Here is a 24655-nt window from a genome sequence, read left to right as displayed (position 1 = left end):
GCTCCACCTGTGCATTTGTAAATGGACAAACATACAATACAATCCAGAGGACAGCACTAGGTTTCACACGAAATTTAAAAGGAACACGATGGAGGGTTTTTGTTTAATTTTTGATTTGTTGAGGTAGGGTCTTGCTCTGCAGCCCAGGCTGGCCTTGAACTCACCGTGTAGTCCAGGCTGGTGGAAAACTCACCGTCTTCCTGAGTCAGCCTCCCCGAGTGCTGGGATCAAAGGTGCGCACCCCCACACCTCTCTGTGACTGAGTCTTAGGACCAAAATAGGTAAAAGTTACAAAACTGGTCTGAGGTGTCCTAAAGGAAACATCTGCCCAGCAAGAAACAGGAAGCTCAGCAGAGGACGGCAGGCCCCTGTCTACCTGCCCACCTGGGTTTCTCCGCTGTCCTGTGCCATCATTTGCTGTCACTTCTGGTCAGGGCGGGAGGCTGCTGCTGATTTGGGGATCTGAAATGTGAACCGAAAGCAAGGAGAGCTTGCTAGTGTCTGCTTGCTTCTGCACCCCAAAGAGTGTTTGCAGTGAGGTTAGAGGCCGGTGTCTGCTCAGCGTCCAGTGGTGGTCTCCCGGGACATGCTTGCTCCCTCTGCCCATCTCCTCCAACCCGTTTCCTCTAAATGAAGACAGAGTTGGAAGCGGGGCAGGAGCTATGGGCAGGGCTCAGGATGGGCGCCCAGATCTGCTGCACAGCAGCTGTGTGACCCGTGACAAGCTACTGTCCAAGCACAATGATCTTAACACAAGCTCAGTGAGTCTGAGTAAAGACACAGGAGAGACCATGTGGAGAAGGCCTTGCACACAGCTCACTCACAGCTCACACACACTCACACACACTGGCTGGGACCTCTGGAGGTGGCATTGCCCGGACTCCAGCTCCTACACCACACCAGGAATCAGAGCTGACACTTGTGAAGCCGAAACCAGCCCAGTCACCCTTCAGGACCAGTGGGACAGCATGGGACGTTAGCACCTCTTCTCAGGGGACCTCAAGTTGTCCCCTGTCTCCCCAACAGAAGCTTCTGGGTGTTTTTTGAGCATCCGTTTTGCGGCAAGTCCTAGCAGCTTCTCTGCACAGCGGAGGCCCCAGGTCATGAGTCCTCCCTGCCCGCTCCCAGCTCCTGTCTTAGCGAAGCCCAGGAGCACCCTCACTCCCCTGCCACTGGGCAGGAGGATGTCGCACTGCCCCCTGCTGGGGGACGATGTGCCACTGTGGCATCTCCTCCCAATACTGTAGGGTGAGCCCTCCTCATTCACTGAGCCTCCCACCCGTGAATCACATATTCTCTTTCCCCCACTGCCTCCAGCCCTTGCGTCTCAAATTTCACCATTAGCTCATTGAACAGTGGCAGTGATCCCAGGCTCATTCAGGAAGACTCCATGCTCCGCAGGACACAGGGACGGCCAGGAGGCAGGGCTGGGGGGGACCAGGACAAAATCAGCATCGCACACTGCTGTGGGCTGCTGGAGCCTGGGCCTGGGGCCTGAGTGTGACCCCTACCTTAACCTCAAAGATGCTTCGTGATGTGTAACCTGCAAAGGGAGGCGTTGGTCCCGTAGAACGAGGGCTGTGTAGGCTGAGACACCTATGTCCCTGCCAGGCATGGGTGTGTTTGCAAAAGCTAGGCATGGCTCTGTGCCAGGAGAATATCCAAGACGGGGACAAGTTCTTAGCATGAGAGCCAGAGAGAAGGTTAACTAGCCATTCCCCTCCATGCTGAGCTACATCCCCAGCCCTTTTAAAAGTTGACACAGGACCTTGCTAAATCTCTAAATTTCCTAGGCTGGGCCAGAACCTGAATTTCCTCCTGCCTCAGCCTCCCAGAGTGCTGGGACCACGGTGTGTGTTTTGCTATCTTGCCCTATTCCTTTGAGGCTCCCTTGGTGGAGATGCCATCATCCCCTCCATTTGGCAAATGCATAGACTGAGCCCTTGGGAACAAGGTGACTTCCTCAGGTTGAGCAGTTAGGTTGGAGGGAGTGCTGGAACCTCTGTCTGGGGTGCATAGGAGGAGTCAGGGGTGTGGTGTCCAGCCCAGGGGTGCTGTTTCCCTCTCTCCACTTCCTCCAGCACCTGGGCCGAGTGGGGCAGGGCCAAGAGGGTCAGGACTGAGGCCTGAAGGAGCCGGCCCTGGGACTCTGCCCGTGGGTGACTGTGGGACACTGTGGGACTCTGCAGCAGGAGAGAGACCTCGCCCCGGCTCAGGCTCAGCTGGAGGCTACAGCAGGACTCAGATTCTCAAGCCCAGGTTCATTTCAATGATTTGACCATGTGGAAACCAGAGCCTTGTCAGAAAAAGCCACACTGCCGTTCTGTGGCAGGCCGTGTAGTTCTTCACAGTACTCACAGTCTCCCCAAGCCCTGGGAGATTTCCTGAGGTCCAGCCGAGAGGGCCTGAGGCCTGGGCCCCTAACTGAGGTCCACTAACCGCCGTGCACTGTGCACAGCCCTCCCTGAGCCCTGGCTGTCTCAGCTGGAAGATGAGAAGGCAGCTGGCCTGCCCTCCCAGGTCCGACACCCCAGCGAGTAGTGTGCCCAGCTCTGGGGGACTCAAGTGCAAGCTACGTAATTTTAAAAATGTATCATTAAGCACCCATATGAGCCCCTGAGCATGCACAGTTTTGGCCATCATCAGTGTGACCCTTCCAAAAGGAAACCAGAGTCACCCGCCTTCCAAAAAGGGATGTGAGGTTTCAGGCCACCCGTACTCTGTCCCACAGAGTATCAGCTTATCACCTGTACCCGCAGGCCTGCAAGGACTGAGCGGGTAAGAGACTGGCCCTGGTCACTCAACAGAAAAGCGGCAGAAATGAACTTGTGATCCAAATTTAACTTAACTCTGGGACCCTCTTCTCAACCAGCAGATTTTACTGATTTTCAAAACTCCACCCTTAGATATTTGTCTCTTGGGTTTAACTCTCTGTTGTCTGTGTTTGATATACTATCCGTTAAGACTTTTATCCTCTTGGATGAATGAGTATTTTGGAAAGAGTAGCTGAGGTATGCATAACCTAATAAAAATGCCCATATTAATATTACTACTTGTATTAATTTTATCACTACTAATGTCTGTTATTTACTGAGCTCTGATTACATGCCAGGCAATGTTCTAAATAGTTTAAAGGTATTAAAATTGTCAACCTGCACAATCAATGGTGCTGTAATGGGGCAGGATTACTGGTCAATAAAGACCCACGCCCCTCCCTGCACAATGCAGGAGGAGTATTTCTGGTCCTGTTCACCTGCCCTGGCCTCTTCTGCACCCCTTTGTCAGTGAGAATATGCTCGGCATTCCTGATGGCCAAACAGAAAGGGGCCACCCTTGAAAGCACAAAGGAAAATCAATGACCTTGCTGTCATCACTGAGTTTGGGGTTATATGGTAGTAACTAAAATCCAGCGAAACTGCAGTAAATCCTGCTGTACGTATGAAAAAACTGAGGCACAGAGAGATTGGGAAACACACACATGCTCGTGTAGCCCATCGGTGACAGCAAAACTGTCCAGCTCCAGCTTGTGATCACAGGGGGGTGACTGGAATAGCAAAGAACGAATTCCAAATGCTTTCTATTAAAACAAAGCCAGCACAGCCAATCACAGTGTGGTTTGTGCTCCAGCTTGCTCTGTTTGGATCTTGAGTGTCCCACAGAGGCTTGGTCCCCACTCCCTGATCCTACTGGGCAGCGACGGCATCTTTATGAGGTGGGTCCCGGGGGGCCACGGCAGGGTCATTAGGGGCGTGGCTTTGAGGGCTAATGAGACCCAGGCCTCCCCAGTCTCTGTCTTTGCTTCCTAGCTGCCAGGGCACCAGCTTCCTCTGCCACACATTTCTGCCACCATGCATTGTGCCTCCATGGGGCCAAAGGCAATGGCGTCAGGCAACCAGGGACTGAACCTCTGAAATCGTAAGCCAAAAATACACCTTTCCCCAGTCGATTAGCTCAGGGGTTTTATTCCAGGAACACCAAGCTGACTTCCACATTAGTCAAAGGCACATCCTACCCTGAAGAGACTGGCAGGATGATTTGCCCACATGTGAGAAGGGGTCAGTCAGACCAGGGCAGGAGGAGCAAATTTCACGGATTTAAGTGACCAACACCAGTGGTAACTAGCAGTGGCTGAGAGCAGAGTTAGTGGTCACCTTTTGACTAACTGTCCCTCCCCCAGTGCATCTTCGGGTGACTCCACCTCAAACTCTCCATGAATGTCCCTCCTAACAGTGTTCCTAAGACAAACCCAAGTCATTGCAGGCACCAAGATGTTCTGCTCAGTGTTATTTATAATCGTGCAAAGAGGAAACCCCCCAAATGCCAACAACTGAGGACAGAACCATGAATTTTCCCGACCACACATACCCTCGGTGTGAGGCCCATGGAGTTGCTCTCCGCTCTTGGAAGAGTCTTGGCCATTTTGAAATCACCTCTGTGATTCTGTGCATGCAAGAGACAAACTCTTATTCAAGAGCTTGCTTTCTGGGCTTCCAGCTGCCCACCGCTGACCACGGTCAGCGCAGCAAAAGAAAGAATTCTGAGGGAGAGAAGAGGGAGAGATGTTCACGTAGCTTCTGTGACAGTGTTGTGGGACAGTTGTTCTCTTGTTAGTATTATTTTTGTCAGTAGCTCACTGGCCTGATTTATAAAGTGCGCATCATAGGTGCGTGTGCATGGGGGGACGTGCGTGTGTAGAACTCCACATTAATGGTTTCAGGGATCTGTTGGGGAACTTGGAATGGGCGTCACGCGGTTGGAGGGTGCTGCTGTGCTGTTTCCTCTCTAGAAAATTCTGTTGTTCACTGGTGTCCTAACACCCTTTATCACAGAACTCAGAATCACCCAGAAGGGTAAATAAGTCCTTTATATCCAACGCCTAGCTCAGGACTGATACAGAGAATAAGGGTCAGTACCACCTCCTCCCCCCAAAATAAAGAAGGAAAGGGGAGAAGGAGAAAGCACTCCTTTAATACTTTACTGGGAGAAGGACAGGGCCATCCAGAGCAATGAGGACCAGCGAGCCAGTCTCCGGACTGTCTATGGCTACTTACTGCTTTTGGCTTTTTTCCCTAACACCTGAAACCAAAAGGCAAATCCAGCACCTAAAATGTGTGTTTTGGCCTGGTGCGGCACCGAGCCTGTGGCCATCCCCCAGCTGGCCAGAGCAGCTTCCCTGGCCCTGCTCTCCTCCCCCCCACACCCCCGTGGCCTGAGAAGCCATGATCTAGGGGGTCCAGGCTCCAAAGCAGTGTGGTGCTCAGTCACAATCTAGCAGCCAGAGAAGTCAGGATAATTCCAGCCCCTTACGTACGCCTCTCAGACACGGTAAAGGTTTTGATCATCTGTAGACTGAGCGCTTTCCTATCCTCCCTCACATCCCTCAGGACTTCTCCAACACCCTGAAAAATTCCTCCCGGGACCAGAGCGGAGGTTCTCTGGTCCATTTCTCTCTCCTCTTGTCTTGATTCTGTATCTCAGAGCTTCCCAAAACATGAGTCAAGGATCAGCAGAGCCCTGTTCGTGGACGGAGGGGAAGCAAAGGCGAGGCTCACGGAGCCGTGAACAAACGTGTCCTTCCTGCTGGGCTGCTGGAATCAGCTGTTTTTGTAGCCTTCCCTTTTCGTCCTGACCGTACTCTTTCCTACATGTAGATTCGGGGTTGTTCTACCATAAAGCGAACCAGGCAACTGTTTATGGCCCAGACCTGGCTCGTCCCACAATCAACACCGTCCAGGCAGAAGTCAAAATGGCAAAGGGGTCCATCAGCCCCCCGCACCCCCGGCACACACAGTGTGGTTTGTTTGCCCGCCTCCCTACAAATGCACGGCCAACTGCTTCTCAAAGCCAGCTTGTGCCTAGGCACGGTTTGTCTACAGAATCCATTGAACATGAATGATACTATCAGGACCTTCCTTAGAGCCCTGCAAACCAGCTGGCACCTACAGTGTGAGTCTGATGCTAGCAGCTGTCGCACGCTGTGCTCTTGGGAATCTGCCCGGTGGGTGTGCTTCTGAAATCTGGACCTGATGACCACTGGTCATCTCAGCCCATCAGAGGTCAACATCAGCCATCGCATCCCACAAGCACTCGGAACTCACTGATCGGACAACCAGCTCTGTCAGTTGATGTGGTGTTTTATAAACAGCATAGATCCACGGGAAAGTGGATTATTCCTGCTTAGTGGCTAATCATAATATACTAACATTATAACCATTCCCCTGAAAAGTGCGAGGAGGAGCTGCAGAAAATGCGGCCAGAGCTGAAAAGCAAGCGGCTCTGCAAAAAGGTAAGAGCAGTTAATTTGACATCAGAATTAAATTTCTTCCCTGTTACAGATGAATTTAGCACCGCAAACTGTAGGAAAATGTATTTAAATGGTCATTGAGCTTATAAACCTACCAAAGCGTTATTATCTTCCTAAGATATCTTAGTTTACTTGGTTTGAACCTAAAATACCTCCCAGTTCTGAGCATACTGCTTATATGCCTCTCATGCTTCTCTGCCATGCTCTGCTCCACTGATCTTCTTTCCGTTGCAGTCTCAGGACATTTGCATGTTCTGGTCGTTCCGCCTTGTCTGTCTTCCTGACCTCCTCACCCCAGGGAGGTCTGTGCTCCTCAAAAGGGCTGTCTCCCAGGACCCTCACCCTTGGTCTCACCTGCTCCTGTGTCTTAGTCCGTTTCCTATTGCTGTAACGGAACACCCGAGATCAGTGATTTATAAAGGAAAGAGCTTTGGGGTGGTGGATGGTTCTGGAGGCTGCAAGTTCACAATCCGTGGTTGAATCTGGTAGGAGCCCCGACTGATTCGCACCATGATGGGCGCTGGAAAGGTAAAGGGCTGTGTTGAAGAACTAAGGTTCTAGCAACACGGGAACTTCAGGGAAACACATTCAGACCACGGCATCTTCCAGCCTTCTCTCCCCCACACCCTCTTTCACAGCCCTTCCCACTAATAAACTGACTCTGTGGTACAGAGCTCTCTGCTTACAGCTGAAGTGGCACAAGCAGTGGAAGCCAAAGACAATAGGTCTCCGTATTTGAGAGCAGGACAGGGGCCAGGAGGCTCTGCTGCTCACTCACTAGGTCCCCGGGCAAGTTCAGGACCCTCCGAGGCCCTCACTTTTCTCAAAATGGGAACGATGGTACCCATTCTTTGGGGCTATTTTGAGAATCTGGTGAATTAATAAATAGAAGCCAATTAAAATAATACCCAGAACTTAAGCTCCGTACACATTTTTTTTTAAACTTCAGATATAGGCCACAATATTATCATCACACCAGAAAATATCACAATAACATTATCACACCCTGAAATTGAACTTCGCTCTGGCTTGGCCACCCCTGTAGCCTGAGATCCTGAAGTCTAGCACCGGGTAGGTGTCCCCTGCACAGGTGCCACATAAACGAGTGAGCTAGCTCTTTGCTTCTTGGGTCTCAAATGTGACAACCCTCCAAGGCTCTGCCACCGCTACAGCTTTCTCTGCTCAGAATTGCCCGCCCCGTCAACATTTCCACGTTAGCTATGCTGGTTTGGATACTATTTCTTGTCTTTCGGTCCCAGGGACAGAGGGACGAGAGGCACTGGAAGAGCACAGAGCAACGACAAGTGTTTGTGCTACAACGGAATTCTGGGTTCATCAGTGACCCAAGAGGAAGGAAGTCCCTACTGAAAAGAAGCTCAGAGCCCAGGTGGAAGCAGGAAGAATGTGGGGCGTCCAGGGCTTATGGGAAAAACCGGCAGGAAACATTTTGCATGTGAGAGCTCAGAAGTGATGCAGGTCGCTGGAGATTTAGCTCAGCGGCATAAGTGCCTGCCTTGCAAGCATGTGGTCATGAGTTCAATCCCCAGTACCGATAAAACATAAAAATAGGAAGTGATGCAGGTTCCATCCCCGAATCTGAGCTGATTTGGAAGCAACACACAGATCCCGGAGTGCTCAGAGCGGGAGAGAGCACTCAGGAGGATTTGGCCTGTGGCCCTGAGGAAGGAGCAATGGTCTCATTAATGATGCCGGCAGGACCAGTTATTTTCTCAAAGAAGCCTGAAAATTCATCTACACCCCAAAAATGTAAATAAGTTCCAGACTGACCGAAGAGTTAACAGGCAAAAAAATTAAAGCAATGAATTGAAAGACAGTATGTGAGCAGGCGAGAGCAGTCTCATGCATTTAAACATGGTGTATTTAAAAACAGACATGTTTCGCTGCACAAAACTTACTTTTACGACAACAGCTGTCATTCTCAGTATCAGTACAAAGATGAGTTTTTTGAGTGTAAGATTGTGTGCAACACAGATGTCACACAAAAGGTTAACGCCTGCACATGCAAAGAACTGTCTCAAGCCAATAAGAGGAGGATGAGGAGAGCAAGGTAAATATAAGAACGGCCAAGACCCAGCACAAATCCCACTGGCCAACATCATGGGAAAAGCGAACTCACCAGTCGCACCGGAAATGGCACTTACAGTGACTGTGACATTTCATTTTGTCTCCAATTAAAAATAATGCTAACACCTATTGCTGGAGTGGATGCAGGGAAATCGCCGGCTCATGAATTGTTAGAGAAACTCAAAGCGTTATGGAATTTTTGGAAAGCAGTCTGGCAAGATCCACTAAAATAAAAAATAAAATACATATACCCTTCAATTGATCAATCCCGCTGCTGGGAATCTATTTCATCGAAATAAAAGCTCCGGTATAAGGATGTTTATTGCAGCACTGTTTATAGCAGAGGGTAAAAAACAGGAAATAAAGTGAATGCCTGTCAAAGAAGACTGGGTGAAGAAATTACAGTACGTCTTCGCTGGGAAATATGATGCCGCATGAAAAGACTGAATTAGGGTGATTGCGGCTGACTTGGAGGGGTTCCCGCGAGTGTCACTTTGAACGAGTACAGCAAGACGCAGAAAGGGTGGCTCGTCAAGCCCCATGTGCAGCACGTGGCCCGGCCCTGGGCGGGAGTGTGTGCGTGGCGTGCACGGCTGTCTCTGAATGCGCCTTTTGAGTCTCTCTTGTTTTTCCGAACAGGTAGAAACACACAGGTGGTTCCCGAGGATAGGAAGGGATGGGAAGCGATGTGCAGGTTCAGGGGAAAGAGAAGGGAAGTCAGTTGGAAAAAGGACTGCCAGGCGGACCTCAGCCTCCCTGTGTCCCTCTGCCGATGACCCGCTAGGGGGTCAGGGAGATGAGGAGTGGTTGCCGGGTCCCTGGAGCCCTCTATTGCACCCTCCACAGCACTGGGTAGAGAGGAACGCACAAGGCCCCAAGGGCTCCTCTGTTACTGTCCCCAGCACAGCAGATGAAGACCCTGAGACGGGAATCAGGTTCCATAAGGTCATGGGGGCCCTAGTACCGTCTTGGGACACCGTGTCTTTGCAGTGCCCGGCTCACTTTGGCCTCCCGGTAAATACAACTCCCTCCACAGCAGGCCAAGTCTTTGTGGCAGCCCTGCACCCCAGCTGGGAGCTGGGAAGAAGGCCAGGGCTCGGGCTGTCCCTACCTGTCACTCTGAGTCAAGGGGAAGAAAAGGAGTACGGCCCACACTGCCCCTGCCCATTCCAGAACCCTGACTGCACTGCATAAGGGCCAGAACTTTGCAGCCAGGCAGAGCTGCACGTGGACTGTGGTACTGACCTGTGTTGATCATTTGGCTCTGTGTGGTTACTTCCCCTAAGCTTCAGTTTCCCGCAAGGATTTTGCTGCAGGAGAGGAGGAAATCCACACTTAGGATGTGATCTGTTCTGGAGTCTGAAGCCGTTCATGACAAGAGCCTCAGGGCTGGAATCCTGCCTCTATCGCACAGGGTACTTAACTGTGTGACCTTGGGCAAATTGCTTAACCCCTCTGAGCTTGGAGTTTTCAGTCCGCAAAACAAGCACCGTGGCAGAACTTCCCTTGAGGCTTGCTGAGAAGATGAAGTGAACTCATACGAAGAGAAATGGTCCAGGCAGGAACCTGGACTGTCGACGGGATCCCCCCACTCTCCCTCCCCCACATCGACAAGCAGAGTATGCAGCTGGGGTCGGTTTTTCCACTTTTCCCCTCCCCTCCCCATGCTGTTTTCCAGGAGGTGCAGTGATGAGCCAGGAGACAGGGGCCCAGGCTCTCAGGACTCCTCAAGGAAGATAGAGCACTTACAGTACGTGGCAGGGAGAATGTAGCAGTCGGGGAGGCTGCCGTGGGTCTAAGTCTGGCCAGGGCTGGTCTGGGGCAGGGGCCTGCCCTTGCAGGCCTGTGAAAGTCCCCCGTCCCTCTGGGTGGCTCTTAGCTCTGAATTCCGAGCAGGCCCTTCGGGGGTTACCATGCTGGTGCATAGGGAGCTTCTGGGCTGCGTTCACAGATGCCACGCATGCGCAAGGGCCCCTGGCCTGATCCTGGGGGGTTGGGGCCCTGCTAGAGTTGCAGAAGAGGAAGCTCTTGCAGGGAAAGAGAACTCCATCCCCGTGCCAGGACACAGGGGCCTTGCCCACTCTCCCCACTGGCTCCTTACACACCTGGCCTGCACGGGATCCAGGCCTGGGCCTCCTCACACAGCGCTCAGAACCCTGAGCGGCTCTGACCGTTTCCCCAGCGAGCCAGGTCAGCCCTGCACACTGGTGGGTGGGATCCAGGAATAAAGCACTTAGAATGCAAACTTCCCAAGATGCCAGCCTTGCACCCACCAGACAGAGGGGCAAACAGAGACTCAGAGAGGTGGAGTGACCAGGCCCAACCTCTAAGAGTTGGGAGAAAGGACTGAGGCCTTGTCCTCCGCCTGCACATAAGGTTTTTCTGCTGGTCCTCCCACACGCTGGCCTTAGGTCTCTGTCTCACCCTGAGGTTGGCATCTCCTTCGGAGCCACCAATTGCTCCGTGTCCCTGAGTTTGCGCAGGTAGGACTCAGACTCCGGGTTTGCTGTTCACTTGGAAAGGAGTCGCTTCTTCCAGGAAGCCTTCCCTGATGTGCTCTCCCCCAGTACCCCTCAGCATCCTGTATTCAGTCATGGGTTCCTGCCAGTCGCAGACTCAGTGTGTTTGTGTTGTTTTGTTTTATTTGATTTTGTTTAGTTCCAGACAGGGTCTCAGTCAGTGGTTTAGCCTGGCCTTGAAATCACGGTGTGGCCCAACCTGGCCTCAAACTTTGCAAGGATCCTGCTTCAGCCTCCCAAGTCTGGAATTACAGCAACAAACTTGGTTTTGTTCATCTTTCCTCCCATCATCCCGAGCTTGGCACTCAGAAGGCCTGGGCTGGATTGGAGGGCCACTTCCCTTTCCAGCCAGCCTCCCCTCCCAGCACCCTGGGGAAACAGCACTGCCACTGCCTGTAGCCGCCTCCAAGGGACCAGGCACCCACTGTGATTGCAACAAGGGCCCCCCACCTCCAGCCCTTCCTGAACCCTAGGAAGCATCATCCGCCCCCTTAGGGTGCCCCCAGGTTGCCTCCCCCTGCCTGTATCTTCACCCTATTTCCCACATTATTCTGAGCTCCCCCACTGGGCCCGCTGAGCAGGGACCACATCTTTTCTCCTTCCATGTTGTATTCAAAGCACACAGCGGCCAATAGGAGCTGCACGTGTAGCTAATATTTACGTAGGGCTTACCGTAGAGTAGGCCCAGGAAGGAGGCGCTCCATGTTATTTTATTTAATTATCAGAACAGCACCTGGAGGCAGCCAGAGCTGCCCCATTTTCCAGACAGAGTGGAGGTATTGGCGCTTGCCTGAGGCCACGCTGCTAGGGCTTTGCAGGACTAGGACCTGATGCCAGGGTTGGGGGTCTGCTTCCCAGCTGCATGTCATCTGGCCCTGCACCCTAGGGATCACCCGCCACGGCCCTTGATCTGCTAAAACCAACATGCCCCCTCTGCAGGATCCATGTGGCCCAGGAGCTGCCCAAGCCCTTGGTGCCCCTCTCAGGACCCTTGGCACCTCCTGAAGTCCTGTTCCTTCCAGGTCAGAGCTCTGGGCCACACCTCCAGGATGCCCCGCCAGGCGCCGCCCATCACCTCTCTCCTCTCCACCTCTTTCCCTGCTGACCCAGAGGCTTTCCTGGTCTGTCGCCCCTGTTTATTGAGCACCTACTATGTGCTGGGCCACATGGAAGAAGAAGTGACTACCATAGTAGCACCAAGCCCCTTATACTAGAAATAAAATGAATACCTACTCGAGGCGAGGGTGCCCGTAAGGGGTATGGAGAAGTTAGTGGGTGGAGTGTGGGGTGCTCCCTGAGCCTCACCACTAGGCCACGTGGGACCCATCTCTGTCACCTCCCAAACCAGCCCAGCCAGGTACACAGTGTGCGTCCCTCCTTCCAACCGCCTTGGCCTCCTTGTCCCCTACAAGTTGCTGAAGTGGACTTTTCTTCCTTCCCTCCCTGCCCTCCGATGCTCTTTTTTCAGTGATTAGGATGTGATTTGCCCGTGCACTGATGCCCCAGGGTGGCTAAGCACTACGTATCCCAAACATATAAATAAACAAAGGAAAAATAATAAAAAACCATTTAAATATATTGAAAAAGCATGCTTGCTATTCCTCTGTACCTTGCGGTGCCCTCTTTATTTTGTTTTGTTTCCACGCTGTGACTTTCTCATTTCCTGTCACAATCTCCCTAAGCGTAGCCCAGTTTGGGGGCAGGGGTGGCACAGCAGCCCCAGGTGGCGGGGTGATTCCGGATGCGGCAGAAGGAAACTCCTCCGTTGGGATTCTGGCCCAGGGCCCCTCTGCGCTTGCGGTCATGTGGTCGGGCTGAGCTGAGCACTGCCTCAGATCCACACAGTGCGGGGTGCAAGCTGGACCGGCCCGGTGCCCCATGTCACTGCCCCCCAGGGCGGCAGAGGGCTCCAGCTTCCTGAGGCACCAGGCACTGGCAGTAAACCTGCCACCCCCAAGGTCTCAATGTGCCCAGCCTGGGGCCTCGGCCACAGGTGGCTCCACTGCATGCACCCCCATTCCTGTGCACTGCATTCCAGGAGCACCCTTCCCCACGGTGCGCACCCCAGTGCCCTCTCCACTGGCTTCTCCTGACCTCCAAAGATCCCTGCCCGGCTCCCCTTGTGTAATCCCAGCAGGCGGCACCAGATCTGTGCACTCCGCAGGCTCTCACAGGGCACCCAGGAGTCCGAGGCAAGCTCCAGGCCCAGGGCTAGGGTCTGACATGAGGGTGGGGTGTCGGGTGGCATGGGACACGTCAGACATTAAATAGACAAGAGCACAGCAGCTGCAGCGAGCACCGTGGAGAAGACAGACGTCTTTATCCACGCCTAGAGTGACTAGTTAAGCCCGTGGGCAGCAGCGCCTTCCTGAGGGGCTGTTGAAGCCACGCTCCGAACTAGAAGCTCAGAAGAGAGCCCTGGGACAGGAGAAACAGCTGCACAAAGGGACAACTAAGCGTCACGCCACATTTACAGGTGAGGAAGCTGAGCCCAGAGAGGTCAGATCGGTACCTAAGGTCACACAGCTAGCAAGCAGCCGAGCCCTGATTCCACCAACCCCTCCCCTTCCCACTGAAGGGCTTCTGCCTGCAGGGGCCAGGGAGCCCAGGCAGAGAGGCCGATGAGGCCCCGGGGCCGCAGCACTGCAGGCTGCCTGGACTGGGCCTCCCCTTCTAGTGCCACCCCAACTTCCACCAACGCCCCCCAGGTTCTCATCCTCTTCGGGCCTCTGCAAACCTGTGCACTGTAGCTCTGCTTGAGACGCCCCCTTCTCCTGGCCATTTGTGACCTTTTCCCTTGGCCTCTGAAGGTCAGCTTGTCACCCATGCTAGTCTTCTGAGACTCCCGAAGACAAGGCTAAATGTTTCTTGTCCTGGGCCTCCACTACACAAGTCTTCACTGTGCTCATTCATTCATTCATCAAACACACATCATAGACCTACTATGTGCCAGTCAAATTTTGCCACCAGAGAGCAACTCCAAATGTGGGGAGCAGTGCCCCAAGAGGACAACCTGGGTTCTGGGGGGGACACACAGCAAGACGTGTCACTCAGCTCTCTACCAGGCTGACTGGTATCCTCAATTAGCTATCTTCTTGCCAATCTCCTTGATTTGGGCATTTTCACCTTACCTGCCTCTCCAGCACCTCAGCACAGAGGAAACATGCATTTGGATCTTTGTATCAATAGAAGAATTAATTTTTATTGAGCATCTATTATGTGGCAGGCATTGTTCAAGGAAAAAGGAAAAAGAGCATGAACAAAATGGACTGAATTCCCTGCCTGCAAGAGGCTCGCATTCTAATAAGACCAGGATATAATTGGATGAATTATATACATTCTTAATTAACCAGCCAGCTTCCTGAGAGGAGAGAGGATGGGAGCAGAGAGCAAACAGGCAGAGGGTGTGGCCAGATCAGCAGATGACCAGAGCCGAAGTTCAGCTCCCCCTCCTCCCCCCCACCACCTTGCTCCTCCATCTCAGTGTGGACACCAGTAGGTGTCAGTTTCTCCCAAATGCCCCTGCTCACCTCTGCTTCATTCCATCCCACTGCCCTGCACTGGCCCAGGCCACCACCATCACTGACCTGGGCACCAGTCACAGCTGCCTGCCTGCGTGTCCCTACCTCCCAGCGTGGGTCTTTCCTTCTCTATCCCAGGGACCTCCTCCTGGCTGTTTCTATGCTCTAACTCTGCCCTCCATGGCCACGCGCTAACCTAAAACATCTCCTGTCACTGTTCTGGGATCAGCCACACTGAATAATTGTCTTCCCTTCAAAGCAGCCAATCATCTTTCCTCTGCTTGTGACCTTTACCCAGTCTGCAGCATCCGGCCTCTTCCGGCTCCCTCCCACCACCTCCCCACAGCCTGTGGCCTGGCTGCCTCCTCTTGGTTCCCACGCCGCTGTCTGAATGTCCTGTCCTCAGGGAAGATGCCTCTCACTCCCCAGCTTGGCTTGGTCCTGCTCTGGGGCCACAGCATCCCTATCTTGTCCAGTCCTGCTCTATGTGGCTCTTCCTCCGGCTTGTCTGCAGATTCCTGGAGGCAGCAACCAAGTCTACCTCACCCACCACTGCCAGGACCCAGCACACACCTGACACATCGTAGGTGCTCGGTTCTTTAAATGAATAAATGAACATCTCAGGTGTGGGCTTCTTGCTAGTGGTACTAGTACCAAGCCCGACTGTTCAGTCTCTGCTGTTCACTTACTTGATGGATGACCTTGGGACTTGGTGTGTGACCTCTCTGAGACTTTGTTAACTCATCCACAGCAGAAGTTACTTAGCATGCATTTGCGAGATTATTGGAGAGTTAAGTGCGGCTGTCTCCATGTGAACATGTCTGGCTCCTAGGAGTTAATAAAGCTTGCAAATCTGAGTGCTAAGTCAAAGGCCCTGGTGTAAACTATTAGCCAGAAAGCTATGTCTTGGGCTAAGACATAGTTTTTCAAGATAAGCTCTGGATTAGACTCCCAGCTCTGACACTCAGTAACTGGACAAACTTTGCCAGGTACTTAAACCCTTCTATGCCTCAGTTTCCTGTGTCACCTGTATGGTGATAGTGAGGGTATCCTCCTGCTAGGCCTCAGGCTGGGAATTCTACTTAGGCCAGTGCCCCGTGCCTAGGTCAGTGCCACACTGCAGATGCCCAATAAATGTTAGCTGACGTCATTGCCATTAAAGGGCAGCCCTGACAGCCACGCCATTTGCTCTGATCCATGGTCCCCCCTGATGGAGGAAGAGACAAGTTTCTAGAGAGGTTCAAGGTCAAACAATGAGGAAACGGCGGCTTTGTGCTTCAAGGCCAGGTCTGCTGTGCCCAAATCCCATGTTATTTCCACTCCGTCAAAGAAGCAGCTCAAAATAGGCCTGTGGCATTTCGGCTAATTTCCTCTAAGCCCTTCCCAAGTAACAAGCTGCAGGCACACAAAGCTACTCCCCGAAGAGCACCATACTGCAGCCACAAAGTACGTGCACCTGGTGGGTCCCAAGAATCCGGTAGGGCTTGGGCCAAGCCAGCTCTTCCCAGGGAGCCCTGCCCGGTCTGCAGAGAGCACCTATGGAGCTCAGCTAGCTGGGAAGGGGCGGGAATGGCACAAAGTCTCCATAGAAGAAGAGGCTGGAGACCATTGTGGATATACAAGGGAGAGAAGAAATGGGAGGGAACTCACCCCTGTTGAGTGCCCCCTGTGTGCCGGCCCCTCACCTGTCTGATACTACTTAATCCTCACTGTAATCGCTCAGCCTTTATCAATGGAGCCAGCCCTGTGTTAGGTTTCAAAGTCATAATGTGAGCGAGACCCAGATGTGGGCCTCAGAGGGCAATTGCCTGGGCCCTCATCCCAGGCAGTGAGGGGGAGAACACACGCACACCCAAGTTCATTAGCGGTGGTGACAGAGGGCTGGATATGGGACCAGATGGTTAAAAGCAGGGAAGCGTGGGCAAGTCTCAGAAAGGAGTGCACAGGTACTAAAAGGCCCATTTTACATCTGGTGCAACTGAGGCTCTGAGTGGTCAGCTGGTTTGAAGTCCTGCAATTCCCAAGCAGCAAAGTGAAGCTGAGCCCCCAGGTCTGTCGTGTGTCCAGAAGTCTCCTTTCTCCATGCTGGTGGCCAAGGAGCTGTTACCTTCCTCCCTCTCCCCTTTGTCCTCTTCTCAGTGGTGATCTGACTAGAAGGAATGAAATTGTGCAAAAGCTGCAGCCACCATCCGTGGCTCAGAGTTTGCAGGTCCCGTGGACGGACAAACAGGTTTCTGAGCTCCTGCTACTATTTGTTTATTTTGTTTTGTTTTGGAGCAAAAGATTCTAAGGTTGCTCCAAAGGGGTAACAGTGAAGAAGAAGGCCTCTGTCTCCAGGCTGGAGAGTCTTGCTGGACAGCAAAGCAGCCAAGGTGACCGCCATCAGTGAGGTCAAGCATGGTAACACCCAGCAGCTCCTCACCCCCTAAAAGACCGAGGTGACTTCAGGGGCCTGGAGGCCAACCCCTCATAGCTTCCCCAAGGAGGGGACCCAAGGAAATCACCCCACCCCCACAACCCTGCTGCTAAACAGCCAACTGCCTTGCCCAGGCAGGTTAGGACACCAGCCACTCCCCATCCTGATTCCATCTGCAGATTCGAGAAACCAAAGCCAAGAAATTGTCAGCCATTGGCGTGCAAACAAACATAACCCTTGCGGTGCCCTAAGGTACCTGAGCAGACATTGCAGAGGTCCTGGTTCTGTCCTGGTCCCAGACACCTGGACCTTCTCTCAGAACCAGAAACCTAGCAATTCCCCTTTAAAAGAGTCCTTCCTTCTGACAGAGCAGCAGGCTGGGAGAAAGTAAACTTCCACGCAGGGCAGAGAAACAGGTAGTTTTCCCACGACGTAGAGGATACAGTGGCTCTAGCTGCAGACCCATCTTCCCCAGCTGAGGGAAAGCAGGCAATGATGGGCTTTGCACCAAAGAAACTTTTTAATGCAGTCATCTGCACATTTTTTGATAATCATTAGATCACTGAGAAATGATCAATCAAATTATCTCAAGCAAGCATGGAGTAATTGAGTGAGGAGGTTGAAACATCTCTAACCACTCCCAACGGACGGTCAGACTTACGCCTCTCTCTAGCCCCCCCCCCCCCATTATAGATTTGTGCCCACATTATGCCTTACGCACTTGGCTTCATTTAACTATGAAACTGATCAGAGAAAGAAGGAATCAGCAGCAGAAGCAGCAGCAGCAATCAACGTGCCCCCCCCCCAGGTCTCAATAAGGAAAGAACACAGAAGCAGCCTGGCTGTCATCACCCCGGGCTATGGGTGCTCCTGACCAGAGGGGACTTAGGTGCTTTCCTGTTCACAGAGGGGAGGTTTTTTTTTTTTTTTTTTTTTTTAAATCTCTTCCAGTCCTATTTATGAATGACAGAGGAAACTTGGAAAGATTCACAGTTCCGCCCCCCTCCATCTCTCCTGCAAACACGTTTCTCCTTGGGATGAAAAATCATGCCCAAGCCCCGTCACCCTTTCTCACCCCTCCTTTCCCATGAATAATCTTTCCAAAATGTCTGCTTGTAGAAGCAAGATTTGGAATTTCACGGAAAGCTACAGAGACACAGACAGTGAAGTCAGTGCACACTCTGTGAGCCAGAGAGAGAGAGAGAGAGACAGACAGACAGACGGAGACAGAGAGAGAGAGAGAGAGAGAGAGAGAGAGAGAGAGAGAGAGATGCAACCAAGCCGGAGATGCATCTCCTGAGCCACTAAAATAAAACAAATCACCCCCCGAAAAGCAAAGTGAAAAGGATGCGACACACACACACACACGCACACACACACACGCACAGGCGCACACGCACGGTTAGTAATTACCCCACTTCCAGGCAGAGAAACGGCTGGCTGAAGTTTTGTGCCCGTCTGATTGTGACGGGAGGGTTGTGTTTGAAGCTCTGGGCACGTAGAGACGGAATGAGAAGGAGGCTGAGCTGGAAAACACAGCGAGGAGGGGGGAGGGCCGAGGCGAGGGAGCGAGCGAGGGCGCGAGGGGGAGAGGAGACGGTCTCTAGCTACGCCTTCCGCTGAGCTCCGGAGCCCAGCGGGCGGCGGGCGGCGAGCGCTCATTTCGGCACCGGGAGCGAGAGCACTCGGAGGCGGCCCGGCGCCCCCGCTCGGCCCGGCGCGGCGGCCCCCGGGGAGCCCAGAGGATCGGCCGCGCGCCCCCCGGAGCCGGCCGGCGGCGCGGGGGCGCGGAGCGCGCAGGGGCGCGCGGGGAGCTGTCCAGTTCAGCACCGCCGGCGATGCAGTAGGTGGGCGCGCTGCGCCGGGCCAGCGCCGCGAGGGGGGGCGGGCGGCCCATCCTGCAGCAGGACGCCGGCTCCCTCGACTCGCCGAGCCCTGCGGATCGGGGGGAGGGAAGCCCGCCTCGATTCTCCGGGAGAAACCCCTTCCCTCCCCCGCCTCGCCGACAACAATACGCCGCCGCCGCCGCCGCCGCGCGCGCCCTGCGCAGCCATGGAAGCCGGGACCCCCGCCGCCGCCGCGCCGCCCGCAGCCGGGGCTCGCAGGATACCGGGAGGTCGGCTCTGAAGGCGAGCGCCCCGGAGCCCCTCAGGGCAGAGGACCGGCCAAGCCGAGGATTTCATGGCGCAGGCCGCAGAGCCGAGCAGGAAGACGAAAGGGTGCATCTCGGCGCTTCAAACCCCTAACTGTCTGGGTCCCGACCATGGGAGATGGTGTTGAGGATTCGGCTGCTCCCCGGTTCACTGTGGAAGCCATCTCCAGATTAGCGATCACATATGGAAACTGGAGACCGGAATTTTAGGAAAAGAGATTAAAACATCTCACTTTTAGGGGGTGGGGGTGTCTTTTTATTTCCCCCCTCCCCCTTTTTTTAAAACTCACTGCAACCAGAACAGTTTCTGATCCCAAAAGGCAAGCCTCTCTTCCTGTGTGATCTTTATAATTTACACTCTTTTCCGTGAGCTTTCTTACCTCTCTCTGTTTTTTTTTTTAAAAATATCTCTCCATATCCTCTGTTCACACATATATATCCATTATATTAGTAGTGGAATTCTATTTTAATTTTTTTTTTTTTTTTTTTTTTTTTTTTTTTTTTTTGGCTTTAGTACTCGCACCCTCAGACACACTCTTCCGAGAACCAGAAGTCGGTTGGGTGTTTATATAATGAAGAATTATGGGGCTGTTTGATCGAGGTGTTCAAATGCTTTTAACCACCGTTGGTGCTTTCGCTGCCTTCAGCCTGATGACCATAGCTGTGGGGACCGACTATTGGCTCTACTCCAGAGGGGTCTGCAAGACGAAAAGTGTCAGTGAAAACGAAACCAGCAAAAAGAATGAGGAAGTTATGACCCATTCTGGATTATGGAGAACGTGCTGCCTTGAAGGTATTTGATTTCCCACCCCCTGCACCCGGCCCCTCCCCTCCCCACTCCCCTCCCCACCGGCCTCGGATGAGTCCCCTTTGCGTTCCACCATTTTCCTATTTGGCTCCCTCCACCACAGATCGAGGTTGGTTGGGTTAGTTTCAGAGGAAAGAAAATCAATCAGCAAAAACCATACTCCACTCTCCGGCCTCCACCTCCCTCTCCCTTCCCCAGACCTCTTCATTGGAATCATCTGTGCTCGGATGCGAACAGCAAGAGAATGTCTTTAAAGTCCAGTGGGCTCTGCCTGCTTCGGAATCATTAGGATTTGCCTTTGGATTTAGTGTTGCCATCTCTGGGGAGAGAAAATAATTGTTTCCCTTGATGCTGCTCCTCTTTTCCCGGTGAAGAATTCTAAAATGTTTTTCCTTTTCCTCTCCTCTCCTCCTGACTCCCCCCAAAAGTCCCAGACACATCATCATCTGCAGCAAATCTCCTTTCTTAAAAGGAAAAAGAAAAAAAAAATCTGTTGTTTCTAAGAATCCTTATTTGGTAAATCCTAATTATTCCAGGATCTCAAGCCGAGTTCAAGAGCATTTCGTAATGTCTATGAGCCACCCGTAGCGGTCGGGGCGGCTGGCTGCATGTGTGTATGTGTGTGTTTTAACGTTTACAAAGTCTAAAAATACATACGTCTCTCGAAGGAAACAAGTCCAAGTTCGAATAAACAGCAATTCACTTGCGGGTTCGGCTGCAAACCAATTTGCTTCCGCACCAGAGTGACATGTCTGTCACCCAGAAGCCAGTCGAGTCAGCATTGTGCAGGCAGGCAGGGAGGGGGGAGGTGAGGGCATGGGGAGGTTGAGGGGGGAGTGGGGCAGCAGTGTGGGGGGTGTCAGCTGTCGGCCTTGATCGTGCAGGGTCTTTGAGGCATGTGTGCGTGCGTGTGCTGCCACCATTTGCAGGCTGGGAGGCCGAGGCATGGTGAAGGCATGTGGTTCTGGGACACGGCAATAAGCACAGAGGAAGAAAAACAAGACTCCTCAGGTCACACAGCCTGCGTTTAGCAGCAGACCTTAGGGTGGATTTGCTCTTCTCTCTGTGGATATATGAGCCACCCGTGGGCAGACAGGCTCAGAGATGTGCATAGGTTTCTGTGTGGAAGGCAAAGCTTGTGCGCCTTCCTTCTGATGCTGCGAACCAAGACTGGAGGCCGTTTGAGGCAGTGTCAGGAAGCTGGCACTGCAGGATTGTTGGTGAGGCTCCACACCGGAGGGATGCGGGGAGTTGAGGCCAGCAGATGGGGAGAAGAGAGAAAGATCTGCCAGAGGGAGAAACTAATGTGGCCCCGGGGTCTAACCCAAACTGAGCCGAGCTGCTCTTTGGGAGATGGTTACTTCTGGGAAAAAGCACAAATTCTCTGCCCCCCACCCCCAGTATTCTTGGTGCAAGCGGTTGAGTGATGGCTGGACATGTTTTGAATAGCTAAGTGACTTCATTGAGCGATGGGCTATTTGACGCATACTGCATCTGGTGCCCTTTCTCAATCCAAGCCGCTGCCTTAAACATATTCTGCAGAGCAGCTCTATGCTGAATACTACATGCTCCTCCCAGCCGGAGTCAGTATGACGAAATTAATAGGGACCGTTTTCAACACATGCACACACACCCCTCCCTTTAAAAATGAAAAGCCTTTCAGACCGATAGTCATTTGCAGTGGAAAGATGATCTCCGTTTAATTAAACATTTATGACAGCCTTTTATTCTAAAAGAGAAGGAAGGCGAAGTGGATAAGGGTTGCTTTAGGGAGAGGATCTGAGTGGTGATTTGTCTGCCTTGGATTTTAGTGAGAGGGATGGAGATGCACAGCCGAGAGACGATAGCAGAAGCAAGACGTGATTTTAAGGGAAATAGAATCAGATATTGGGGAGCTGGTAAAAATGCTCTTCTGGTGGCAGGGCTTTATTTACAAATCCTTAACACTGTGATCTTTGAAACATCTCATAATTCCCTGAAGACAAGCGGACTAGAGTTGGCTTTGGATCACTTATGCATTAAAAGGCTTAAGTGTTTTCATTAAAATCCCATCCGCGTGGCGTCTGCATCCCCCAATACGCTGCACACCCCCTGTAACTTTCTCTTTGAGCTGCATGCCCTGTCTCTCTCTGCTCGTCTGTAAAGGGTTAGCATCGCAATGCTCCCCAAGGGCTTTGTGGTGTACACAGGAGCCGAGGGCTGGCACTGACCCCAGTGGCCTCCCTGGCTGCCCACCCCGGGGCACTTGCCTCCAAGTGGAGGGAGGAGGGCTAGCGAGGCTCTCTGCTGGGTTGATTCTCGCTTTCCAGATGTAGTCCAGGCCCAGGCAGGAGCGCCAGTGCTCAGGGCCCCTGTTCAACCTGGCCTTCAATTTCCAAAGCTTCTCATATGTGGCTTGGCAGAGCTCAGAGAAAGCCGGGCCTTGGCCACTCAGGAAGTGGTTTGGAGATATTTTCAAGCTGCACTGATTTCTAAGGTTGGAAGTTCACTTATTTCTGGAAGTTGGCACAGCCAGTTCCTGAGGGTAGTGGTATGCTGGCCTTTCCGGCCACTCGGGGTCAGCCGTTAGGGACGTCAAGTTGCCAGTGAGTGTGCTGAGCCCTCTGGCTTGTATTTCTTGGATGAGAAACTAGATTTCCCAAAAAGATTCTTCTATCACCGCTGTAACTGTATTTTCTCCCCATACCCAAGAAGTTGTGAACCGATTTCAAATCTTCTCTTGGAGAAGCTGCTGATGATTTCAGATGGAAAACAAGGCGTCTTCCTCTGATTGCTGCTGCTGTCTGCTTTTGATTAGGGCCTTTTGTCTCCTGAGATGATTATTTTTGTTCACCTCTTGATGAAAATAAGAATCGGGAAGTAATTCTTTGCCTCTGATGCTGCTTTTGGAATTAATTAGTGTGCCGAAGAATGAGAAGAGATGTGGCCACCTGTTAGGGGCAGACACGGGGGGAGGAGGACGGGGATGGAGAAATAAAAGCCCAGCCTTTCTTTTGCTCCCTGCAGAGTAGATATCTGGAAAGTGGACCCCGTGTGTGAACGCCCGGGCAGGCTACTGTCCTCAGCCAGCTTTGAGAAGCAGGGGTGGGAACAGAAGGTCCAGGGGCACAGGTGGGTGCAGGGTGAGAGAAGAAATTCTTGAACTTTTCAAGAAAGCAGCACTGGGCATCTCTGGATAGAGACAGATTGGTGCTTTCAGGGAGAGCCCAGTAAAATCAACAGGACTCGGAACTGGCTTACTCCAGGGAGACTTCTCGGGGCTGCTGGAGCTTTACTGTTCAGAGCTTTTAACCTCTGTGGCCACCTAAATGAGGCGATATATCCAGGGGCACCCAGAAATCCTGTCAATTCTCTCCAGTGCGCTCTTCCTCTCTTCCCTGTACTGGCTCCAAGTGTCCCCCAAAGGATTTCCAGCCCTGCAGAGGAGGAGACAGAAACTGGTACCAAGTGTCAGAAGCAGAGGCCGACCCACCAGCGCCCCTCTTCTCTCTGGCCCCTTTGCATTCCGTGCTGCCTACCCAGGCTCGTAAATGCCCTCTGCCGAATTTTCCAGCTCCTCCTGCGTCGTGGGCTTCTCCCGTCGCCCCCTCTGCCAGCCATGACTGCATCCTTGCTATTTTTAAGCAAGAAGAGTCTCGCTGGGCCCGAATTGTCTTTTCCAATGGCTCGTCTCGCCTGGGGGCGTTGCATGGTCTGCTTGACCATGGCTCTCTGGTTCCACCAAAGGAGATGATAGAGGTCAGTTTTAGTAAATCAGCACCTTTCCTGGGCAGTCTGGCCTTTGAATGTGGAGGGATGATGTGGAGGGGATCCAGGGCCAACGCTCCGTGCCACACTGCTCTGCCAGCCCTGAGATAACCTGACTTTCTTTAAAAACTTTGCAGGGAGTAGGTATATAGGAAACGTTTATCAATGGATTAATTCAAAACAATTTTAAATGACTGGTGTGAATGCAAATGGCACAAGGATGTGTCACAGATGACAGGGAGACAGAGAGAGGAAGATGACTTGTTTATTCTTCCTGGAACTTCCCTATAAAAAATAATGAGTCAGGATTCTATATTATGAACGAAGAGGATTCCAAAGGAGTAGGTCTGCTCAGCTCCCAGTTGGCTGAAGCGAAAGAAAATTATTTAAGGAAAAGTAAAGGACAGTGGTCAGCAAATGCCTGGTCTCTCCAGAGAAGGAGAACTAAACAGTTGATTTTCTTCCTTTTTCTGCTTTTAAAATGTCCTGAATTTCAGTTTTATCTTAATGTACATAGAAATAGACACCTCTGGGCACAGAGTAGGCACTGTAATGGACCAGCCTTACAGAGCTTCTCCAGAACCTTCTAATCTTCAGCAAATCTCATGTCCAACTCCCAGGAACTGAAAACCTTCCCTCTGGGTCCTGGGTTCTAACCAGCAGTTGTCTACAGAGCCGGGCCCAGGGCCACTGGCCTTTCTACCTGTGGGCCCCAGCTGCCCACCTCATACCCTCTGTCCTTGGTTTGGACTTCTAAGTGAGAAGAGGAGGCCCTTGGGAATCAGTGGCCCACCTAGTCACAGGGACAGAAAGCAGCAGAGCCAGAATTCACATCCAGGCCTCTTGTGACCCCTGGGTTTCCCTGCCCCATGCACCCTACAAACCTCCAGACAGCTCTGCAGCCCGACCCCTCCGCCACTGACACACACAGGGCACGGGTCCTCTTCTGTCTGAATCTAGAGATCGGCTCTGAGCACTCAGCCTTGGCAGTCAGCGAGCGGGGTTCTGCAGCCCAGCTGCAGTCTCCAGCCACCGTGCACACTCTAGGGTGACTTGAGCCTGCCCTCCGCCCCGTCCTTTGGGCTGAGGAGCCCAGGCTGAAG

General features: G+C 52.6%; 1 protein-coding gene and 1 long non-coding RNA gene across 3 annotated transcripts in view; one reads left to right on the top strand and one right to left on the bottom strand.

Moving 5' to 3' along the window:
* The first annotated feature begins 18695 nt into the window (after positions 1-18695).
* Positions 18696-24655, top strand: part of Cacng2 (calcium voltage-gated channel auxiliary subunit gamma 2) — a 105789-nt gene continuing 99829 nt past the window's right edge. The window contains exons 1-2 of one of the 2 annotated variants that reach the window (XM_023565318.2): positions 18696-19317; positions 19645-19790. In XM_023565318.2, the coding sequence (XP_023421086.1) occupies positions 19649-19790 (142 nt within the window). In that variant the 5' untranslated portion in view covers positions 18696-19317; positions 19645-19648. Of the gene's footprint in view, positions 19318-19579; positions 19791-24655 lie in introns of those variants that run through there. The other variant, XM_003470463.5, reaches the window with a different exon arrangement.
* Positions 19457-20431, bottom strand: LOC134473593 (uncharacterized). Its single transcript, XR_010043904.1, has 2 exons — positions 20006-20431; positions 19457-19695 (listed from the first exon to the last, which is right to left on the bottom strand). It is a non-coding gene; the product is annotated as an uncharacterized LOC134473593 (long non-coding RNA).

Source organism: Cavia porcellus, unplaced genomic scaffold, assembly GCF_034190915.1.
Source record: "Cavia porcellus strain 051 isolate PalLab524CR breed Dunkin Hartley unplaced genomic scaffold, mCavPor4.1 scaffold_27, whole genome shotgun sequence".
NCBI lineage: Eukaryota > Metazoa > Chordata > Mammalia > Rodentia > Caviidae > Cavia > Cavia porcellus.
The sequence above is the reverse complement of the archived record's forward strand: the minus strand, read 5'-3'. Positions and strand labels throughout refer to the sequence as shown.